The sequence below is a fragment of the Numenius arquata genome, chromosome 24 (genome assembly GCF_964106895.1).
Source record: "Numenius arquata chromosome 24, bNumArq3.hap1.1, whole genome shotgun sequence".
Taxonomy (NCBI): Eukaryota; Metazoa; Chordata; class Aves; order Charadriiformes; family Scolopacidae; genus Numenius; species Numenius arquata.
The window spans coordinates 1,895,689-1,919,083 of NC_133599.1; the positions used below are offsets into that span (position 1 = coordinate 1,895,689).

Here is a 23,395-nt window from a genome sequence, read left to right on the forward strand (position 1 = left end):
CGTAGTCCCAAGCCTGGGTTGTGAAGATGCTCTTGTTCTGGAATGAGAAGGGCGTGCTCTATTCTGTTCTCATTCACCCAAAAGTTTTGGTGCAAAGACAGCAGACATGGCCAATGCGGGAACCTCACAAAATGGTTTCACCAGCTCAGAGATGCCGGTGCCGTTTATACTGGCAGGGCTCCGAGAGCTGTACCATGGGCTGTTGCTGCAAGGTCATTCCCCTGACTCATTCTCAGCCACCAGTTGGTTCAGGAACTCCCAATCCGCATTTCTGGCAAGACTGGCAGTGCTCGAGTCTAGAACCTGGAGAGCGGGCTCGAAAACTAATGCTACTGCAGCAGTGGGCCACCGAGTCTGAAAGCATAAATCCATCAAAATTCTGCATCTCAGAAGTGTTTTAAAATCCCGATCTATAATTTGTTTCTTGAGCTAAATATAAAAACTTAGCACTATTTCCTCATCCCCTTTCCCCCCAAGACCTCCTCTGACTGCTGGGAATCAGCACTAGTATGTATTTAAGGACTAGGCATCAACTTACATTGTGTTCCAGGGAAAAGAAGTGTCTGTGTATATTTGCATTTCTGTTCCTGTAGTCTTTACCAGGCAGACTCCGCCGGCTGCTCCGAGTTCACTGGTGTCTGTCACACCAGTGTTGTCTCTCGTGCGCTTTCAGTTTTGGGCATCTCAGCTCAATAGCTCTTCTCCCCTCCCAGGTTTCCATATTTTCCTCCGGTGTTCCTATTTCTCCATGTCACCAGTATTTCCAGTTGACTCAGGGCAACCAACCATGGATACGTCAGGGCTGGCTCTTGTCTTCCCAGCTTCACAGGCAGCAGCGGAGTGGTTAATGCTGCGAGGACCTTAAGCTAAGTAGCAAAGTTTTTCCCCATCTTTACAATAACAAAGCTCAATTTTGGGGAACGTTATCTGGCTCCTTTTGAACAGAGAGGAACAGGGGGGCCAGTGCAGGCAAAGCACGGACGCAGGCAGACCCTTCCAGCTCCCAGTTTTGCTAGCCCACCTCCCCAAGCCTCCTGCCCCGGGCTACCTCCTGCCCTGACTGTGCTTAAAGTCAGCCTTAGCCTTCAGCATCATTATTCTCTATTTTTCAAAGGGAAGGAACCTGGCTGCTAATCCTGATGCCAGTGACGACTCTTCGCCTACAGGGAGGCATATGTGAGAGCTTGTCTGCTAAAAACTGAGCCAACACAGTGTGATTCAGCCCTTAAGCTTTCCAAGGAAGAGCTATTTCTGAGTTAAGCACATCTCCTCAGCTCCCCACACAAACACTCTTTATCCAGTACAAATGGTGCATAGTAGGTGTCCAACTGCAGCCACTGGGTTTGTATTTGGATATACAGCTCAAACGCTTCTTAAACATTGATGATGGCTCTCAAACACGCAGTGGAGTTTCAGTGACAGACAGAATGATGGAACCAAACAGCTCATGTGCTCAGGGGACTCAGCTGGGAGTTCGGTCAATGCTTTTTTCCAGCTTTTTTGCCAGGTCCTTCTACTGCGGACAGTCTTAAGATACAGCAGGGGACTGAAGGCATGTTTTCAGATGGTTATACTTCAGTAAACATCTGGCAGTATTTGTTTCCTTGTGCTCTTCACTGGCATAGGACATTCTTTTGTCTCTTGAAAGACACAAAGAAAAACACGACTTCCCTTGACATTACCTAAAGTAGGTGGAACGGCAGCGTTGGGGGAACACCATGTTCCTGAACTGACTACACAAATCACAACAATCATCTCCCTGCGACTGCTTTCCAGACCTGCAATCAATACTTTATATTCTAAGGTGACGCTCAGGTACAGAAGTTGGGAATAGAAAATTACTTTTCTGGTTTCAGCTACTTCAGTGGATGATATTTTTTAGTGTAGTTAGTTTTGTAACGCGCTGTTCAGTCAAGCTACATTTGATGAGTTTTCAGGGCTGCACCTTCCTCCTCCTCTTCCGCAACCCAGGTCATGTAAGTGCGATGCTTTTCTTCCCCTGGGTAAGTCTGCCCGGTTTCACCTCCTCGTGAAATCTGAAATCCTCAACAGGATTCAGCAGTTCAGTAGTTCCTGTGCCCTCCAAACGGGCTGTGGTGAAAGCAGAGGTGGAAGAAAACTGTCTGACTCCAGGCGAGTCAAAGCAATTTCAGATGAGCAGAGGGGACGCAGAAGATAGGAACTTCAGTGCTAATATCTAGCACTCCCAGAATGGTCACCATGCTAAAACCAATCCCTTCAGAATAGTTTTGAGGCAAGCAAATAGCAAATAAGTGTTATATTTTACTTAGCAGTCTGAAACAAGGTCCTGGGATTTAAAAAACAGGTCTTGTGAATAAATCCCAACTATTTTAGTGATGTTGCACAGTTATTAAAGGTCCCTTCCAACCCAGACAATTCTAAGACTCTATCTCTGAAGTTTCTCCAAAAGATCTGTAATTTGCAAATTAAATGTCTTATGCACTTTTTTTAGCCTCCTTTCTTAGACTCAAGCACCACAGAAAATGTGAATCAGTGTGGCAGAACCATAAAGAAGACTGGTATGGCCCACAGCAGCCCCCGTGGGCCTGGGTCAATGCTCGTGTTGAACTATCTTGCCCTCAAAATGAAGTTTCCTGCATCTGAACCACCAATATCTGTTTGCTAGCTCTCTCAAAACTCACCCGAAGCAGCAAGAATTAACCACAAACCAGTGTGCCTTCAGGGAGGCCACGGCACAGAGAGAAAAGGCCAAGATGTGCCTCTCGCACCTCATCACAAGCTAAATTTCAGGCATCGCAGACAGGACCCCATCACCTGCCCGAAATTATCTGGAAAAGCTGCTTCTCCCCACATCAAATGAACAAAAACCCGGCCCTCCCTTCAGCCCCGAATCCTCCAACAATTGCACCATTTTAAAAAAATGGGTTAGAATGACAGGCAGGTTGTTGACAGTTCAGCACAGTTAGTGAAATGCTAGTGAGTGCTCTGACAGATCACCCTTAATAGGAATTGAAATTAATGACTCAAAATGCCGAGCAGGTCTGCCCGTCCCAGTGCTCAAACAGAGCTAAATGGGACAAAAAGCTCTCGGGGCTTTTACCCGCTGGATGCCACAGGCTGGTGTTCGGCCACCGTGGGGTTTTGGGGCAGTGGGGGACAGACAACAGAACGTTTGCAGACCCAGAGTGCCTGGCTTTTAACTTCACTATTTATACTGCAATTGTAAGGCTACAATAGTAGGGCTAATAATGGAATAGACTATGTTCTCTCAGGACTGCGACCTGGAGGGTTTATTCTGATCCTAATCAAGGAAAAGAAAAATAATCTCCATTATGCTTTAAACTCAGGAGGGAAGTCCAGGTTCTTGCTGCCCATTAATAGCAGTAGCATCTCCAGAACCATCTTCTAGTCACAGTCACCAACTCCACAAAGCGATGCAGCATCTCCCCTGCCTTTACCCAGCCCGGGTCATGCTGCTGCCGCCACAGAACGTCCTACACCCCCCGAGGGGCTCAGCCGGCAAGCTGGGGCACATTTGGCCATACCTGACCCACGCAGCACCGCACGGTAACAGAGCTGCACAACAAACAGATGCAGTTACACGCTCCCCAGGGCTGAGGAAGGTTTTTTTTTTTTGAAACCTTAGAAGTTCACTCATTTCAATTCCCCTGGCAGGTCACCACTTGCACTGTCACACCCCTCTGTCCTGCACCTGGCCCTGCTCTGACTCATTCCCCGACGCCGAGGATGATGCATCGAGCTCAGATTTTCTGCATGTCAAACAGGAATAGTTTCTCCAGGGGAGATCAGAGCCTGACAAACCTGGAGTTCGACTCCAGGACTGGAAAATGGAGGAAAAAATTTATGATGCACACAGGATCATGCAGAGATCTGTTTTCCTTACTGTGGAAGCCCCAGAAATGCCTTAACTTCTAAGCCGTAGGCTGTGGAAAAATCAGGTCTGGGACATCCAGGCTTGCCTTGTTCCTGCAGGCTAGATTAAAGGTCTCAGGCTAGGGAGGACGTTCCCTTTCATAGGGGAGGCAGGGATTTCTTCCCTTTTTGCCTTTGTCGCGTGTGCAAGGTATAAAGCAGTGTGAAGTCTGTAAAAGGCTTTGAGATGTTCCTCTGAAAGAAGCTACAGAACTGGTACTGAAACATGTCTGGAAAAGGAGGAAAAAACCAGAATGGTAATATTATACATTTTCTGCTATTATTTAGTGAAAACTCCAGAGCACTTAGACAAAGCCAACTACAGCTGATGGCATTTGCTTGTCTCCACACACACACCTGTGTGTGTCCATAGGCACACACTCAACACCCAGCAAACACCTGGGAAAAGCACTGGTTTATTTTTCTGCATGTGTGCGTAGGAATGGCCGAGTGCTGTGTGTCACAGCGTCTTGAACTGATCTCTCTTCTCTCCTCCCCTCTGCACGCTGCCTGCTCAAGCACGCCATTAGGTTTGGAAAGAACTGTCCCAGACATATCCTTCGTAAAAGCTGTACCTGAGTTTGCAGAAAGGGCTGCTTGGAGGGAAGGGAGCTCATTAAGGCACAGGACAATCTTCAGGTTCCCTGGACAAGGGGCAGCAGCATCTGAATTATGCTGAAGTGAAACCCGGTTTTATCAAACTACACATAATGAACGAGCCATTGGTCTTCAATTGCTGCATGGTATTTCTGGGAAGGTTATTTGGGGAGGGGAAGGGAAGGCACACGTAGATGTTGAGACCCAGTTCAGACTCTGGAAGTCTCCTGCCTGCAGAGCAGCTCTCCTTTTCAGCAGCACAAACTGAAGTGACATTTCCACCAACTGTTTTTGAAAACCCTAATAAAGATTTCTTTTTACTGTTAAGGCACATACTTAATCCCGAGACAAGAAAAAAAGACAAAGCAACCCTCACTTTGAGCCTGTTTCTGAAAGATGCTGCTGCGGTACTTCATCTGTGCTGCAGCGGACCTCTCGGTCCAGCTTTTCAGTAGTACATCTTATGCTGATAATACAGGGTGCCTGAGGAATAACTGTGCCAGCAAGACAGGCACTGGGGAGGGAACCTGCTTTCCACTTGTCTTTCACCCTGTTGCCCCAGATAATGGATTTAGAAACGACAGTAAATATCCAGACACAGTAATCTAGTACAGTCCTTTCCCCTTCCTCCACCCCCCTTTCTTGGAAGGACACGCTCTTTTTCTCTGAGCTTTTCCTCTGCCGCCTGTGGCTGCGCATTCGGGTGTAGGCACCCAAGCAGATTCTTAGGTCTGGTTAGAAAACTAATGCAAAGAGTTGCCAAAAACCCAGGGCATCCATAAGCGAAACTCCCAACTCTGCTTCTGCCACACTTTATTCCATTTTACACCAGCTTCTGCATCAGCACAGCTGAGCCACGGTGGCCAGGGGTTGAGAGTCACCGAATTATGTGCGTGTGTAGCCATTCACCGGCTCCTGTACTGGGGCACACACACTGCAGGTAACCCCCACAGCGCTGCTCAGAGCCATCCCATTGCCAATAACCATCAGCCACTCATCTGCACACTCTCCTACTTCCTCCACAACTTAGGTTGAACCATTTACAGTTAGATTTGCAAACGCTTCCCTTTTAGCTTTCGATCTGACCCACACTCAAAAAGTGGTTTCCCTGCAATTTATTTTCATTGTCCCTACAGAGTTTAAAACCTGTCTCGCAAAGCCGTGCAGCTCCTCGCCGGTGAAAAGCTGCTATTGACAGGCCGCGTGACACGGCTGACGGAGGAAGTTCCATCAGGACAGTCACATTTCCTCTCCCTGTCACAAAAAAGCTCCTGACCCCTCCTGACCTCTCTGACGATGCCGAGATCAGGAAGCGATGAAAAGCCAGAACACTCTCTATCCTGGGCAGAGTGAGGGTTACAGCCTGGTTCTATCCACATGAAAAAAGTGTTCCTGTCCAACACAGACTTCTCCCCCATCCCAGCAGTAGCACTCTCTGCACTGCAAAGAAGTCAGACCCTTCTCACTCCTCCTGGTAAGAGCTTCGGCGTTATCGCACCCGGCCGCGAAAGGAAATTAGTCACTGCCAGAGCGGTGGGTTTCTCCATCACGTATCTCATTTCTCCTACAGCAGCCTCAACTATTCACAAGATACCCAAAAAACCCACGTGTCAATAAAGTAACTAACCCGAAGTTAACTGTCTTATTTTCTCATAAAATTAAATAGATGAATTTTTCTCTAGGTACGGTGGAGATGAAGGATTTTCTCTCTCAGCCCGCAGCCATGCGCCGGATGTGTCTTCCTCTGGAAGCTGGTTTCACATGGTGGCTTAGATTTTCCCACTTTGTATCTAGCACCATTTGAAATCAGTGTTCTAGGAGCAAGAATTACAGCGTGGGAGGAGACCAAGCAGCTGCTAACTTCACCGGCGGCCTCTACTCCTTAAACCAGCACTTTTCCCAATGGTTACGTCCTTGCCAGCCATCCACTTTGTAACATCATCTGATTTCTAGACACTTCTACAACCACTGTATGCACCCTCTCAAGCCAGGGCCACAACAGGAACAGCTTCCTTCAAATGTATTTCTACTTAATAAACAATGGATATTGAGCTCAAGTTGTCCAGAGTAAAGTGATCCGAAAGTTGCATGAAAACCAGCGCAGTACTTCTTGCATCCGGACAGGCAGAGTACGGTTCCGCTATTATACGACCACTAGGGCCCTAACGTTTAATTTACTAACTTAGAGCAAATGTATCTCTACTCAGTGCTTGGGGACTCTATCACCATGGAATTATCATTCCGTAGCTCCCAGAGACTTGCTCTGCAAACACAGAAACTCCCCCCGACAGTTTGATCTCAGCAGTTAAACACAAAAGTGCCTCCAGCAATCACGATGATGCCACCCTGGTGCACGCAGAAACCCCTCCTTTTGCTAGAATTATTTTTTTTTTTTTTTAAGTTTATTGCTGGTAACTTCTAGTAATTTTTCAGACTACTTCTATACCCTTGCATCCAAACCCTCTAAAATGAAGCTATAAACTATTTTTGCTTGACCTCACTGTTGTCAAACATGCTATTATACACAGAAAAGCCGATCGCTGTGCGGATGAAGCATTTGATCAGAGCACTCTAAAGAATGCGTAGCTGTCATCTACAAGAGGATTCTTCTCTGAGCCAGGAAAATGTCTCTTACACAGGCTGACCGATTTCTCTTGGTGTTCAGAGTCTCAGTTTTTGTCTAGCACCATTTGAAATCGGTTATGATGTAGGGGGAAAAGCAACAATAATGGAAAACTTCATTCCCCCGCCCCCCAAAGTCCTTTCAAATAAAAACACCATCAAAAGCAGGCTCTCGCTTCCCAAACACGGGCGGTATCGCTTTGCTGTTCTCTGACCTGCCGTTACACCGACAGCCCGAGCATCCTGCACTAAAGGAGGACAGTCAGCATCACGCTCAACTAGGAGGGATGCTTCACGAGAAAGCGAAGCATCTGCTCAAACTCCTCACTCAGATTCTTCAGCTCCAGCAAGCCAGGGCCCCTGTGTGTGAGCACAGCCACCCTCCGACCACTGATATTCCATGTGCTATTTGTTTGCCTTAACCTGTTATTTATTCAGATTTTTTTTTTTTTCCTTTTAAATAAAATTGTGTGCTACTTGGTATTGGGCTCTGTCTCAGGTAGACAGATTGCATCTCTCCCTGCTGGACAATATCTAATTGCTGCCAAGTCTCTTCATTTCAGACCCCAGCTCCATTTTCCCCACCCCAAGTGAGAGTTTACACTGATTTTTAAGTGTAACGCTGAGAATCCTGCCCACCACTGACACCTCACACGTGAAACATCAAACCAGGTAATGCTGTACCTCTGTTTTGTTACTCCCCCTGCCAGAACGTCACTTATTTTACCAGTAGATGGCAACAACACATTTTTATCACATGCAGCCTTTTTCTTAGCACAAAGTTCATACGTTCATGACTCTTAATTATCAGTTCCAGATTCTAAAATGAAATAATTCATGTGGGACTGAGCTTTGGAAAAATGGTGTAGAACTCATGGCAATTAGGACAAATTAATTTGTAACATTTAAGTCAAATTGCCTGGTAGCTGCCTACCCCATCGATGCTCCCTGCAATCCCAAAACTTCCCAAGAGCTGCGTAGTTTACACACTGTCAGCATTTGCAGTCCACACCAATGGATTCTGAGTATCACAACCACAAACGTAAAAAAATATGGCATTGTTTTCTATTGCACCCTCTGAAAGCCTTCATTCTATCAGGCAGCTGACTCCACACACTCAAAATGTACTTCATTTTCTTAGTGTGACCCTCAGACAATTAAAAATAATCACGTTCTACTCAATATTTCACTTAAAAACGCCTAAGCTCTGTTCCCGAAGGATGACATCTGTCACACTCTGGACAGAAGTGCCAGACCACACTACGGGCTCTGCTCCTGACTCAGTGTTAGAGCAGAACAGCCACGGGATAATCTGCCTTTTCTCCATCAAGGTTTTACCAAGTTTCTCCAGAGGGAACACTGTAAGGTTTTGGAGGTTCTGGGAAATTCTCTGCAATTCCAAAAGAAACCGAAAAGGTCACTCAGCAAATCAGAAGACATTCTCTGCACTACTATTGAGTAATTCTGCACACAAACTGCCAATTTCCATCTCCACAGTTACCACTTAATTCAAGTTTAGTACGTTAAAAATCATCTTAAGAATCTGCTTATCACACGACGAATGAAAGACAAACACTTACTGCTAATTTAACATTTTTATTTGTAATATCGCAAATCATCACTAGTCTTTACATCCCAAAAAAAAAAGTATAAAAATAAGGCCATTTTTTACAGTTATTTCACTTTAGCATTAAGTGCATTTCAGCGTATTTTAAAACATTGCAGATGCCATACATTATCAAGCTGTCTAGTGACCACCACACTCAATTCCCAGTGTATTATCATAGTATTTACAAACAATTATCAAACTAGGTATTGGCCAGACAATGAGCAGCGAGTCATTCTGTGCAGCCAAAACTCCTTTTTAATAACCAGAGACTATTATGAACTCTGACAATGCAACTGCTGGGATTGTCCCAAAAAGCCCTAGAAAGCCCTAAATAGCTCTGTGTTATTCAGACGAGCCGTTCCCGGCAGTGGAGGGCTCTGCCAATCCACCACCGACACCAAAGAACAGTTTTGATGCTGCCTCAGCTGTCTGAAGTGAGGCAATTTGGTTTTTCTGGGAAAATCGGTTCTTACGTTAACAGCAAACTCAGATTCACAGAGCCAAACCCTGTCCTAATTAAGATTTGGTTTTAATAAGGAATTAGAAAGAGCAAGTATGCATTGAATGTAACAGCTATCAATGGATGGCTGAGTCTCAACTCACGGCAAACGCTGTGATGGGAGCTCCTGGAGCCACAGGCTCGACTAAAACCCATCCTGAAGCGACTGCAAGCAGCTGCCTACAGAGCCCCCAGCCACCGCCAGCACCCCCATTCCTGCACCCCCCAATTAACCTGCTTTGGTCTTCCCTTAACCTGAAAAGAGAAGCCAGACAGGAAAAGGCTTCTGTTTCTCAGCAGAGATCCGACAGCAAATCTAGCGTTACAGAGCGAGATTGAGCATCGCCAGCTGTACACAGAGATTTGAAATGCCGTATGTGAAATACATGATTTCAAGTAAAAAAAGCAAGGAAGATCAATCCATACAGCGCCCTTTCTACCCTGAAAAGCAACAAAATTATCCCCAAAACCTGACATCAAGGCTCAAGAAAAATCAAGCGTCCTAAGGAACTTTGTGCTCCTGATAGGAGATGACTACACTGATTTCTCTGCAGCTCCTTTAATTAGTGCCTTCTGTCAATAGGCCAACAAATTTAAAGGCAGGGGATATCTCTGCTATAGAAACCATCAATTTTCCATTCCAACAAATCCACTGTAGTCTCTCTCGGACTGGATCAAAGAGCCAGAAATATATATGGCTTTTTTCCTTCATAAAGGCAATGGGAAAGCTGTACAACTCTGATTTAAAGGCACATTTTAATTCATTAAATATACAGAAACCAACTTTGGCAAACAAGTAGTGCATATAAGATCTAAACTGTGGTAAAAAAAAGACATAGCCTTAAAAGGCACCAATCTCTTAAGGAAAATAATAATAAAACATTTCAGAATACAAGAGACAACATAATCATCTGTATCACCTCAACCACAAAAATGAACACGAAGCACATTCGGATTTTAGTGAGCAGAGCTAACACTGGATAAAAGTCTTCTGTAAGAAAAGAGGTAGCACTGAAGGCAGCAGCAGCTGGCCCTGTGACAGTGACACGTCCAGTACTCCCGCCGACACAGCCGCTCCCGCATGCTACCGGCCTCAAAGTCCATTTCCAGACACAGAAAAACAGTATAGTGGCCCATAAGGAAAAGCATATATATATATATGTATTCTTTTTATCCTAGTAATGAGCTCTCCACTCCAGTTAATCAGTAGCATAAGACACAGTACAAGATATTTATCTACAGTAACTCAAGGCAAGTGCAATCATTTTCCATTTCTGATTGGTAGATTCAACTGCAAACTCCCTCCCACCCCCCCAAAAAAAGGTCATTCATGCTTTACAGATCTTATATTCGGCAGTACATGGAGTGCTGTCACGTTTCCTACAAACAAAAAAACAGGTCAAATCAGAGATTTTACATTTAAATAGTTTTAACATTTATTCTGAAAGCACATCCTTAGTTTTATCATTAAATCAACAGGTAAAGTCACGAAACTAATCATTATTTGTCCTCATCTTACTAAGCAAGTCCTAGACTGAGGAGGTTTTTGCTTCATTTCATCCACCAGACTGCTAAGAATGAGCCAGGGAGTGCAACAGCATCTGACCCAAATGGATCATTTCAAGTAACAATCGGACCGTGCCCAAGTATTATCAAAAACTGAAACTAGACAGAACAGTTACAGGATTCCTAACTAATTTGAGGACTACATCAGGACCATCCCTTCTAATTTATTTTAAATACAGTATGTTGTTTAGTACATATTTTATAACCAGAAGCTGAATATTAGTTTGTGAGAATTTGCATTTTGTAGCCCACTAACAGCAAATTTACAGTACTTAAACATACTAGAATTAAAATTCATAATTACTTCCATATATATGTATTTGAAGTTCTTGAATAACTCCTATTTTACTTTGCAGAATCCCCCCCATACCAAACCTCTGCACTATTACTCTCGGTCTCTAAGGAGTTCTAGACACCGTAAGAAAAGCTCAGGGGTTACTAGTGCGTACACACACCAGAGCATTCATTTCTCTTATCGCTGTCATGTGCAAAAGGTTAAGATTAAGGACATAAGAACTCTTGATTCCTTTTTTTCCACTCTCCAAAAATAAGCCCAGCTAATGCAGACAACTAATCCTATCTCAATCAGAAACATCTTACTTCAGAGGTAAAGACGATATTCCTTAATCCATACATTATTTTGGAAGAAATGCCAAGCTTAACTTTCCTCTATGTCATCTCAGATTTATCAAAAATACTGAAAAATCACCTGTTCTTTAAAACTAAGTAAAATCAGGACTACACATTTGAAAAGACCTTTACATCCAGTCCCAATAAGGGACAGACCAGTTCAACCATTACCTTCTCGGAACTCGTGCAATGGAGAAAAGTGGCAGAAATGAAATTTCTGTTTTAGTTTAGGGAAGAATTTGTAGTGCCAAGGGTAACTGTTAAGGTACTAATGACAAAATACTGACAGGGAACAGCCAAACTAAGCTGTCCTGTCTTAAATCTGTCCTGTTATAACAAGGTGTGAAGAGCCAGGTTTTTCAAGGAGCTAACTTGACCCTACCCAGTGAAGGAGTAATTATAACTATCATCAAATGCAGCTGACTACTCCACTAAGCACTAATTCAAAATATGGGAGAGGAAATCAGTTCCAAACAAGCAACTGTATTTTGACCCTTTTTTAGGGTTACAGAACTCTGAATTTGAAAAAAGAAATAATCTTTTTATAAAAAAGATTTAAGGAGAAGACCTTATTTACACCTTATTTTATTTTTCTTCTAGAAAGCTGAAAAGGCCGATGAATCAGTAACTCTGAGACATGTAATCTGGTTTTCTCTGAAAGCACCCACACTGCCTTTGTAATTCCAGTGTCCGTGCAATGCAGCAAAGCTGGTCTCCAGCTCCAACAGTCTTGTCGTTATAGGGAATTATACTATTAGCTAACAAAAGTAACACAGCACTGCAATCCATTTCACATCACTGAAAGAGGTGCAAACATTCTACTCAGTACGTATATACTTTCTTAGAGAAAAATATGCTACTCGTTTTTTAAAGACAACCCAAAATTAGGACATGGTGACACACACCACTGGGAGCTATCGTTTCCAACACTAGCTGGATTTCACACTCCTGAAATTCTGAGTAAACCATCATAAAAAAAGAGACACTTAAGCTTCATTGCAAAAGTCCAAATTAAGTGGAAAGGGTATACCTTTTTAAGATTCAATTAATTCTTTTGTGCGGTTTCTTCCATCTCAGCTGGTACATTAGTTTTTAAAATACATGTTTCCTTGCAACTCTCATCAACTGTATACGAGCTGAACAGCAAAAGGGGAAAAAGGTCTAATTGAATGTCCTATTTAACCGGAGGCTTAAACACACAAGAAAGAGAGGGCAGGGAGAGATTCTTGCTGGAATTTGAAGACAACCCAGCAAGTAGGAGGTGCTGGAAGCACAACAGTTGACACAGGCTCAGCTACATCAGGAATCCAGAAAACAAAATAGGGAGATCGAGGCCTTAATAAACGATTAGATTGGGTGTTTCAGACAAGAAAGAGGTTTAACAGCGAGACGTTCACAGCGAAGAAGCTTAAGGAAAGCACTGGGCGCAGTAAGACTTTTCACGTTGTAAGATTTTCAGGAATATAAAGGTCTTTAATTTTTGATGATGTTGCTTTAGATCCCTCCTCCTTTCTACACCCGGAGAAGTCTCTCCACAAATGAAGGCAGAAAGTGCTGCCCTAATACTAGTAACTCCCATATACTCTTTATTTGGCCCATCCAGGTTGCAGATTATTCAAGTCAGGGATGAAAAGCAATTGCTCAAAGGCACTAAATAGGAATTTAGTAGCATACAGGTACCCAGCCACTCTGCTTACAGGGCCACTCTGCCCCTTGTCATGACACCACACGGCCAGTGTGGAAGATGCTAAAACCTCGCTGGATAGAAGCCAGCTTCATGGTTCTCCCAACTAGTACTGCATGTACTTATTACAAACATGAACCGCAGGAATATTTCCCCTGGTTTACTTTATTTAAAGCATCCTTTTCTTTGCTTCACGTACCCCTGACAAATTCCAACAGATTTTTGTTAAAAGGTAAGTCAGTTTTGATGAGATGCTGATCAAAACTTTCTATGTGTACCACCTAGCTTGCTCTGAATTTTCAGCATTTTGCGTGTTACAAACTATTTCTCCAACAAAACAGGCTTTTTTCAAGAAGTTGAAATAAGACATGACTGCAAGAAGCACCGCTCAGAGGCATTTAAATCTCCTGACACCCCTCCATGAAAAAGCATACATAACAATCAGCTGGTTTGAAGATAAAGTTCAAAAGGCCCAATATGTTTCTTAAAAACAGAAGAACACACTACTAATATTCTACAGTTGACTTTGCAAGCCTTTAACACAGGGACACCCAACATTGCTGCTGCAGGAGAAAAAAGCTGAAGTGGATCCACACATGAAACATTCTCGTAGCAAAGCTGACTATTTGCTTTTTCAAACAGCACAGGAGCACTGGTTTAGGCCAGTATTTTTTTCACCTTTTTCTTATAACTAAGCCCATGTGATTTTATTCAAGGTGCTTCTGGTACAAACCACAAAACACAGTGGTTCTCCAGTTGCCCTCCACTACCACTGGTACATCTCATGTAGAAGAGAGGAAGCTCCGAAGCTCCAAGGCTCCCAGTCCATGTAAAGCCCCCCCAGGCTCGTAAGGCCTGGCAGACCCGGTGATGCCAGAGGGCATCCCAGCAAGAAAATAACACAAGCCCACACAAGCCAACACTACCACTGGTTTTAAGAGGTAAACTGACATGATTTAGAGCAGATGTGAACAGTACTTTCCTTGGCAAGTGCACCTATGCTAAATACAAGCTTAAGAACAGGGGTTTTCCTTCCTTGAAATTAGTGCAAGTGTTAATTAGCAGCTTATCTGAATAGCAGATACAAAAACAAAGTCAAACGTATTGTTAGGCACTTTAGCTTCACATCAGCTGCTCTGCTAAGCTTATATATAACCATCAGGCATTTGAAAAAGAAAGGGCAGATAAAGCTCAAGAAACTTACACACACATTAGTGCTAGTTTTGCTCAGTCATTTAGAAATTTGTAACAATAATAACAATAAAAAAAGTAGGCTTACTCACCCGTTTTGTGAACAGAATTTCTTATAGACCCAGAAGGCTGCCAGGAACGCCACAATTGCCACAATCACTTAGGAAGAATTAAAAAAAAAAAAAGCCTTAGAATCATCATCTCTAGCTCACAAAAAAAGCCTCAGAGACTTTTAGCAGAAATAGCACTGTCCTTATCCACAGCCCTATAGACCCCACCCCCCAAAATACTTAAAAATTGCACGGCTTATTTAACAAATATGTATTTGATGCTTTACTTAAGACTGCTGAAGGCAGTTCAGCTCAAGAACGGTGACTACAAAGATGGCAAAGCCCCAGCAGCTCAGTAACACTCAAACAGATCCGTCGATATCCCCACAGTACTTTTTACAACAGGTTTGTAAGAAAGCAGAAGGCTTACAAAAGCGGGTAACAAATGCAAGGACAGAAAAAGGACTAAGCACTTGTGTACCAAGGCACAGTTATTTAGTCACTTCCAGCAAACCCAAGCTCTGAAGAGTTTATGAAAGAGATTAAGTTGTGGAAAACACCTTTGAAATCTGATGCCTCCCATACATGAAAAAACATACATTTTACATGAAATTAATCTATAATTGCTAAGCAACCTTGATTTTTCTTGAACTCTGCAGCTTTAGGAGTAGACAAGCAATTTTAAAATAACCAAAACTCCAGAATCGTGTTATCTTACTGCAGTCACGGGTGATGACCAGAACATCAATTCCACATAAAAAAATACAATCCACGTTGTATCTTGTTCACGTTTTATAAGATACTTACCACAGATGATGGCCGTAATATAACCACCTAAAAAGAGAGTGAATTGATATCATAAGAGGAACTCACATGCTTCTTGTTCAAACATTATTCACAAATTCTAACAAATATTCACAAAGTTATTTCAAACAGATCAAGCACTTTTGTCAACACAATCCTTGCAGCAGGCAAGTTTAGACTGTAATATTTATTTAACTTAAAATATTCCTATTTTTAAATGGATTTCACCAAACCCTATTATGTCAAAGTAAAGAAGGAAGTTTACATTATATGATTTCTCCTGACACAGAAGAATGTCCCCAAGAAGCATGGCGCCCATTATGTGTATTTTCACTCTAGTGGAAATTCTTGCAGTTCATACTTACTTAACTGGCAAGTTGGCACTCCAGGATTCCACTTGTTTTCTCCAACATACTGAATACGAGCTTCACCATGTAATGTGTAGCCTGAGTAACACTCAATCGTAATAAAATCCCCAACAGAATAGAAAGGTTTCTGTCCATCAATTACTCTACCATGATTTATGCTTGGGGTGGAATCTGAACCTTTAATCTCACCTGGAAAGAGATCGGGGGGGGGGGGGGGGGGAAGAAAAGGAAATAAAGTCCAAAAACAGAGCTGGTACATGAAGCAGATTCAAGAAGTTGCCATCAAAAAGTCCCTACGTTTGTATAAATATCAGAAGCTTGCTCAATCCTTAAGACATTTTATACGCAAAGGCCTCCTGTTTCCTGGAGGCTGCGGATACTTCTGCTGATGGACACGCTTCATTAATAGAAATACACGTCTCAGCTTCATTAGGACAAACAGTTGTGTCAAAGTAATGACAATCTGTTTCCATTATAACAAGCGATCACACGGTGCAAAGGGAGGCGAGAACAAAGCCTGACACCATCAAAGGAAAAATCTTCAGAAAATACTCCCCAAACAGATCTTTCCCACTGGCTTTTCAACTTTAACAATGTCCATAAGCAAAACGAAGACTGAACAAGATTCCAACTCTGCTGAAAACTGTCCTCAGTTGCTAAAATTGTCCCCCATGACCCCCCCATACTTCCCTAATCCTCCCACCATCGCCGCTCGCTCGGTGCCCAGCTGCCAGGCTCTGCACATCACTGCGTCAAGACAGCTGGCAACTTGGCACTCTGCCCTTCATTTTACCAAGTATGAGTTTTACTTACATGTACAGTCTTGTAAGGAACTCCACGTGTTCTGTCCTTGACAAGTTACTGTCATGTCTTGTGCACCACCAGGAAAAGCACAATAAGCATTGCACTTTATCTGAACAGACTCTCCTTCTTCATATACAGATTTTTCTGGAACCACTACTCCATTTTTGATTTTTAGGGCACTGCATACAACTGCAGTAACTGCTACAGGAATTTAAAAATAAGCTTAGTGATAACAAACTTTAAATATTTCATAATTCATTAACTCACCCCACAAATATACATTGCTCTTGTATGAGAAAAATAGATCAGCATATCTGAATAGTTTAACTTTACCACAATTTTAAATGTAAATGTTTCTTTTAGAAAACTTAAAAGAAACATCACTGTGCATATTCACTAATTTAATATGATGTTAAGATGTGGTAGCTAAGAAATTCGTATTTAATGGTTAATTATTTTTGTAAGCTCTACAATCATTTCCAGGTGCCTTATCAGACTCATTCATTACAGAACACCCAAACACGCTCTTTGCAGAAGCGGTTCTCATTCTTGGGAGCTCATTATTAGAGTATGCAGGAAAAAAATTCTCTCACTACAACATTGCCTCTCCCTCTAGCACAGAGAAGAAGGAGAAAAGTTACAGAAAAGACCTCTGCAATGTCCCCAGCCCTGCAAAGTAGTCCTGACTAGTCCTAACAACATACTTTCCAGGCATCGTGTAGGGTGTGTAGTAAGAGCTGAAGAACTGCGTAAGAGAAGAAAAGACCTGTAATGATTCCCATTACTCTAGAGAGACACTATAGTTTCCTCACCGTGCATACCATACTCCTAGCTCTTTCTATCAGAATTCAGAAACACATCTTTTCTCCTGTATTTCCACATGAAATCACGAGAACGACCACCATGGTGCTATTAGGATGCAGCAGCATCACAGTATGTCCACGCCACAACTTCTATTTGCACATCTCTAACTCAGCTCACTCTCATCCAAAAACTCTTTGGAGTTGAGTCACTTGAGCACCTAAAGCGGTTGCCCACAGATGAGGCTCCAAGTCAACTTCCTGAGCATCTGATGCCCAACTACTGTGTTAAGATTTTAAATTTTAGCTAAGACAGATGTACAACATTCTCAACATACAAGAGAAGTTGGATTCTTATTTAAAGACTTACTTTTTTCACAAACTGGTTTTGTAGGAGACCAGGTGTTATCTTCTCCACAGGTAATTACGTCCGATCCAATCATGAAATAGCCTGGATCACACTCAAACGTGACTGAGTCCCTGTAGCTATAGTGAGGTCCAAATCCAGTTTTTTTTTTCCCATTTTCAACTCTCGGGTCATCACATTTGACCACTGAAATAGGTAAAAGAAAAACAGCTTAGAAACATTTGTTAACAGTATCTGTGCAACAGAGCCAGCATCTCCTACTGCTTGTATGTTTCCTTCTTCTAATTCCTCAAACTGCTTTGGAGGGGCTTTGTAAAGAGGTTATTCTCTTGAAGGTGGAGAAGGTCCTTGCCTTAAGCTACTGAGTTGTAACGGTACACGGTCAAATAAGAAATAGTAGTAATTGATACAATCACATTCCACTTCCAAAAGCCATACTCCTGTACAGCAGCAGAACTTTAGAAAAGAGCAGGGTTCAAATGACAACACGCAAGTATCTGGTACTTCTCCCTACATCTGCAAAGCAAGAATTTGTGCTTGCTGGGCTTTGCATTTATTTCTGCATTTGCATAGTAGCTGTGTTTAGAAAAAGAGTTCTTCCTTACCTTTTCACTATTCTTAATCTAGCTTCCACATTCTTGCTCTTTACCCAATTTTTCTTCAGCTACCCAGGCTTTATGGTCTCTCAGTTCCTTCACTTTGTCCTTGTCGCTTCTACCAACAGCATGCTCATACGTATATTTTTTAAGTTTTAACTTAAATTTTAGACATATTCTGTGTCATAATCAATCAATATCCATAGTGCAGTTGGATCTGATCTCCACTGGAACTATATCAAATTTATTACCAGAGGATTTGTTTGTTCTTTTCTACAGGGAAGTCCATACCACCCCCCGCTCCCCTTCCAAAAAAGGGACAGATACTGCATTTTTGGAGTCAGATAAGCTATAACAAAGAAGCACATTAAAAATCCTGACAACCTCTACATTGTGGAGGGGCTTCACTCCAAACTCCATTTGAGTGTTCATCAGAGGTGCAGAAAATAGTAGCGGGGCCAATGAGCGAGAAGGGATCGGCGCCTCTGGGGGCCTGGTCGCAGGTGTAGGTCACCACCATCTGATACACGTAGCTGTCGGCTTCCGTGTAGCTCCCATGGGGGATGCTCGGAGGCGGTTTACAAGCAATTGCTAGAAATAAATCACACAAATTAAGTCAACAGAATTTGGCTGTTACCTCGTTCGCCTCAGAAAGAGCAAGCCTTGATTTTCAAGTTATTTAAATCCGACATGCTTTAGTAATGGTTTTTTATCAGAGTTAGGTTGATGGTTGGACTAGATGATCTTAAAGGTCCCTTCCGACCTGGACAATTCTATGATTCTCTGAAGCTATTTCTAAAACAAGCTACAGTTATAACTAACAGTTACTGATGGTCATCTATTACAGCGAGTCCCAATCTCAAGAAGAGGTTGACTTTAACTAATATGAGCTAATTACCACAACAGCTGATACTTTCCAGTGATCACCCCTCAGGCACATCCCAAGTAGCTCCAAAAAATAAAAAAATAAAAATCAATCCTATTTTACCATCATTTCTTGTACTGGAAAGTTTACGGCACAGCTGTTTTTAAATGAATTACCACTATCTGAGTATTAACTTAAACACCGTAGTAATTTACTTACCTTCACAGACAGGAAGATCTCTATTCCAGTCAACACCATTATTCTTAATTACACAGGAAACCGTATCAGGTCCAACTAATCTGAATCTAGACAGGGAAAAAATTTTTAGAGAGGTGAAACTTAAGGAATTTCTCATTTTTCCAACAAGCAGCTAGAAATCTGTTTATACAATTCTGTTCTGTGATTATGGGGCCATGACGCACCAAGTTTTTGTTGTAATGAGAATGGCATCTGAAATTTTATTTATTTATTAACAGTCTCAACTTTGGAAACAAAAGAGAAGCAAATGAGACATCACTAAAGGAAGTTATGAAAGTCTCGCCACTTTAAGATGTGTACCCTCTAATACTAATGCTCAAGGCTACTAAGACTAAAAAAATAAGCTGTTAAAAGGAAAGGGAGAAAAAAACCTTGTAAGAGGTTAGAGGTTTTGACTTAATTTGCTATACACAGACAGATGGGCCATTATTCAATATAATAATGAAGGGTGATGAATATACAAATTTATTCTCTCTGCCACAGGAGCATTAAAAAAAGTCATTAGAGGTAACACTCTAGTTTTCACTCTGCAGATTCTCACTACAGAGTTTAAGCCTTGGTGGATGCAAAGAGCAAGTAAAACCAGGGAATCAAGTTTAACTGTCATTTCATTTGCTCCAGGGAGAACTCTGGAGACATTTCAAGTCAGAACTGGCATGGAACCTGCCTAAGAAAATTTGGGTTTGTTTCAAATTTGGTTTAAACAGAAAAAATAAAAGAGGATTCACTCACCAAAATACTTACCCTTCTTCACAAGAAAAAGTAGCTTCTGAACCAAATGCAAGATCTGTCACATGAACAGAACCATGCACTAATTCTCCTGGATGGTTACATTTTCTCTCTAAGGGGAGGGGAAAAGACAAGAAAAGAAAACAAAAAATCTACATCTTTGTAGTTATATACAAAGGCTAATTCTTTGGCATATACTTCTCTTACCACTATTAGCATTTTTCAAGCTTCATTTAAAATATTACAGAATACTAACGTTCACTTGGAAAACAACTAAAATTGTTAAATATCAAAGAGAAAAACCCAAAGAGTTCATACACACATTACCTTTGCAGAACTGCTCTGTGGGCAGCCACTGTAAGTCTTTACTACATGTACGAGATGATGGTATTCCGGGGATTCTCATATACCCCGGCCGGCAGACGTAGGACACCGTGGTTCCAACGGGAAAACTCTGCATTGTCCTGGAACTCTCCTCCAGCTCTGCATATTGCAGCCTATCCGGAAACGGACACGTGCCTGTCAGAAGAAGGAAAAAGTAATACACAATCTTGTCAACAAAAAGAGAGAGAAGTCGAGGCACAATGGCATGGAAGCCACACTCACTCAGTAGGTTTTAAGGACCCATTGGTAAATCAAAGAGCTGACATTTATAAGGGCCAGGGCTTGTATTTCACTAGGTTTCAATTTTTTAATTTGTATTATGTCCAACCCTACACTAGCACCGGTTACTTACTCATTCGTTTTCTCAATTTGTTAGCATTCTACCCAGACAATTACCTTCCAGTTTATATTTTTGGTCTGTTTGCCTTACCCTTAATTCTTACACTTAATTCACCGTATACCCACCCGCGGTGAAATGCTGCAGGAACAAACCAACCGGCCACACTCGGCCTGTTCATTCCCCTTCCCGAGACAAAAGGCCAGGCAGATCACAGAGAGGAGCTTAAAACACGAACAAACAGGGACCTACAGAGCCAGGGAGGTTTTAAGGGGCAGTTAACGTAAATGTAACGTAAAACTCTTGCAGGCTGGAGGACTGGGAACACATTCCAGACCTCTCAGCCCAGGCACAAGATCCACCGGGCCTCTGCAAGGCTTACACATGGCAGAGGCTGCCACCTCTTTGAGGATGCCGACCGATTTCCTTTCTTTTATACTGTCGCTTAGAGATTTACCAAACCATGAAAGAAATTTAAACCCCCGGCTCAGGGTGAGAACCAGGCACCCATGAGCACCCAAAGCCAGCACGCCCGTTTTTGCAACACCACCTTTCTCTCATCTTTTCACCCCCCAAACCCCACCGAAGCCTCCCGCAGAGCTCGCTGGTTCCACCACCGCCTGGAACCGCTTCCTTCTCCCTCCCCACCGCCCCCCCGAGCGGCACGGCAGCCCTCCCTCAGCCTGGCAGCCCCCTCAGCTCCCGGGGAGGGCGAGCGACCTCCTTCCTCCCGGTTGCTCCTGGGTCCGGCAGGCCGCGGGGGCTCGGCGTGCCCCACCAGCCCCTCAGCCCGCCATGGCGGGCCGGGGCGGGGAGCGGGCGCCTATTCCTCACCCTCAGCCCACGCTCCGCCGAGCCACGACAGCGCCATCATCGCCAGCAGGAGGCCCGGGCCGCGGACGGACGGCCCCATGGCGGCGGCGGCGGCCCCGGCAGAACCGGCCGCTCCGCGTCCCTCGCTCGGGCAACGGCGGAGACGCAGCGGCGGGGCTGGAGCGCATGCGCGCTGCGCCGCCCGCCCCTGCCCTCAGCCGCCGCCGCCGCCATGGCGGGCACCGCGGGAAGGGCGGGGCGGCAGCGGCCAGCGGGGCCCGTTACAGGGCGGCGACCCCGGCCCCCCGCCTCTCCCGGCAACCGCCGTCCTGAGGGGGGACTTGCGGCGCCCTGGGCTGAGGAGACGGGGCATGGGGAGAGGCCCCGGCCTGGGGAGATCGAGGTGGGGAGAGGCCCCGGCCTGGAGAGAAGCCCCGGCCTGAGGAGAGCAGGGGCGGGGAGAGGCCTCGGCCGGAGGAAACCAAGCCCTTTCCTGGGCAGGGTCCCCCGAGAGCCGCTCACGTTCCCGGCAAAGAGGAAAAGCTTCAAAGCGTGTTTAGTTGCGCAGCTGCTGCGCTTTTATCGCCAACGAAGGCTAGTTGAAAATAAAGGCCCTTGTCTGCCAGGGCCAGGATGAACAGCTTTCTGTGGGGCTGCTGCTCCTTGGAAAGACAAAACCGCGTGCGTTGCAGAGCTGTACTAAGAGAAAATACAAAAGACTTGGAACTCTAGATGGACACAAAAGGAGAGACAAAATCTATAGCAATTTTTGTCCTGCATTCAGCTTTTATTAGGTCAAGCATTCATAGAGGAACACTGCAAATAAGCGTTCCTGGAAGAAAATGCAGAGCAGCGTCTGGCGATGCTGCAGACAGTCGTTGTTAAGACAATCTTTAGTTTTAACGAATGGTGACTTCCACGCATGCAAGATGCTTCCCAGGATCTTGCTTCTCGCAGGGCTCACAAACAGAGAAATGTTCTTTGTCAAACACAGCAGGACACACGAGTCCCTCTGAAACAGCATCTGTACAGTGCGCAGTTTGAATTTCATTAGTAATTAATGGGAGCAGAAGGAGCATTAACGTTGATTCTACAGTAAAGTGCCTTTTTTTTTGCCATAGAATTTCAATGCAAGGGATGCTTCTGTGCAACCTGCAGCCACGGAGAACGGATCCCAGCGCTGGTTAGCAGCAGCGGGAGTGCCCACCCTGGGGAAACGATAACACCGGTGTTAAAATTAGACTCTTCCTGTTTTCACACGGGCATATAGAAATTACATCATAACTCGGGGAGGGAGGAGAGAATTTCTGGGAAATGCATTGTTTCAAAGGAGGAATTATCTAAAACCAGCCTTTGCAAAAAAAAAAAAAAAAAAAAAAAGAGCTGTCTACAGGTGCCATTTTGTAGTCAAAGCTGACGATGTTCAGAGTGCTGCCAGCAGTGGAAATTCATTGTTACCTGCAATCGATTCAGCATTCACCTGTAAGTAAAAATGGTGCTGCAGTAAGTGTAAAAGCAAGCAAAAACCCCCAAAGGCCCAGTTCAGTGCCCTTTTCTGACGCTGCTGCTCTCAAGGTAGATTTGTAGAGATCAAACTCTCCTGTAATCCTTACAACCAAACCAGCTTCATGTCAGAAACAAGACACAGGCTGGGAGTGACCCGGGAACACCATCTGTTCAGGTTATGGAAAAGGGAACACACACACCAAGGGTGGTGTTAGAAAGAAAAATAAGACGTTTATGTAAAAACCAACAGTATATTTAAACCAGTCTTTTATTCAGGAAAAGAAAGCATCTTGCCAGAAGATTGAAGGGAAGGAGTTTTCTACTTGAATGATTGTATTGGAACAACTTAATTTTGCAGCAATAACTGCTATTTTATGTTGAGGAATATAAATCCATACCTT

The 23,395-nt window shown here is 43.7% G+C and overlaps 1 protein-coding gene across 2 annotated transcripts; it reads right to left on the minus strand.

The window, feature by feature from the left end:
- Positions 1–8,721: 8,721 nt before the first annotated feature.
- On the minus strand, positions 8,722–21,692 carry LOC141475021 (membrane cofactor protein-like). Of its 2 annotated transcripts, none has more exons than XM_074163125.1 (11): positions 21,510–21,692; positions 20,282–20,473; positions 19,970–20,066; positions 19,187–19,272; positions 18,487–18,693; positions 17,510–17,692; positions 16,349–16,540; positions 15,533–15,724; positions 15,171–15,197; positions 14,406–14,472; positions 8,722–10,622 (listed from the first exon to the last, which is right to left on the minus strand). In XM_074163125.1, the coding sequence occupies exons 1-11, from the start codon at positions 21,586–21,588 to the stop codon at positions 10,571–10,573; spliced, it is 1,374 nt and encodes a 457-aa protein (XP_074019226.1). In that variant the 5' UTR covers positions 21,589–21,692; the 3' UTR covers positions 8,722–10,570. The 2 variants fall into 2 exon arrangements, with proteins under 2 accessions (XP_074019226.1, XP_074019225.1); XM_074163124.1 differs by lacking the exon at positions 8,722–10,622 and adding an exon at positions 12,484–12,574 and having other exon boundaries at positions 16,349–16,537; positions 21,510–21,638.
- Positions 21,693–23,395: the final 1,703 nt, after the last annotated feature.

What these genes read in the sequence shown, in the direction of transcription:
- LOC141475021 (XM_074163124.1), bottom strand. Translation starts at nt 21,588, where the DNA reads ATGGGGCCGTCCGTCCGCGGCCCGGGCCTCCTGCTGGCGATGATGGCG. An exon ending in CACAGAGCAGTTCTGCAAAG is followed by an intron (nt 20,067 to 20,281) that starts GTAATGTGTGTA and finishes CCCTCCCCTTAG; the next exon opens with AGAGAAAATGTAACCATCCA. An exon ending in TTCCTTACAAGACTGTACAT is followed by an intron (nt 15,725 to 16,348) that starts GTAAGTAAAACT and finishes ATCTCTTTCCAG; the next exon opens with GTGAGATTAAAGGTTCAGAT.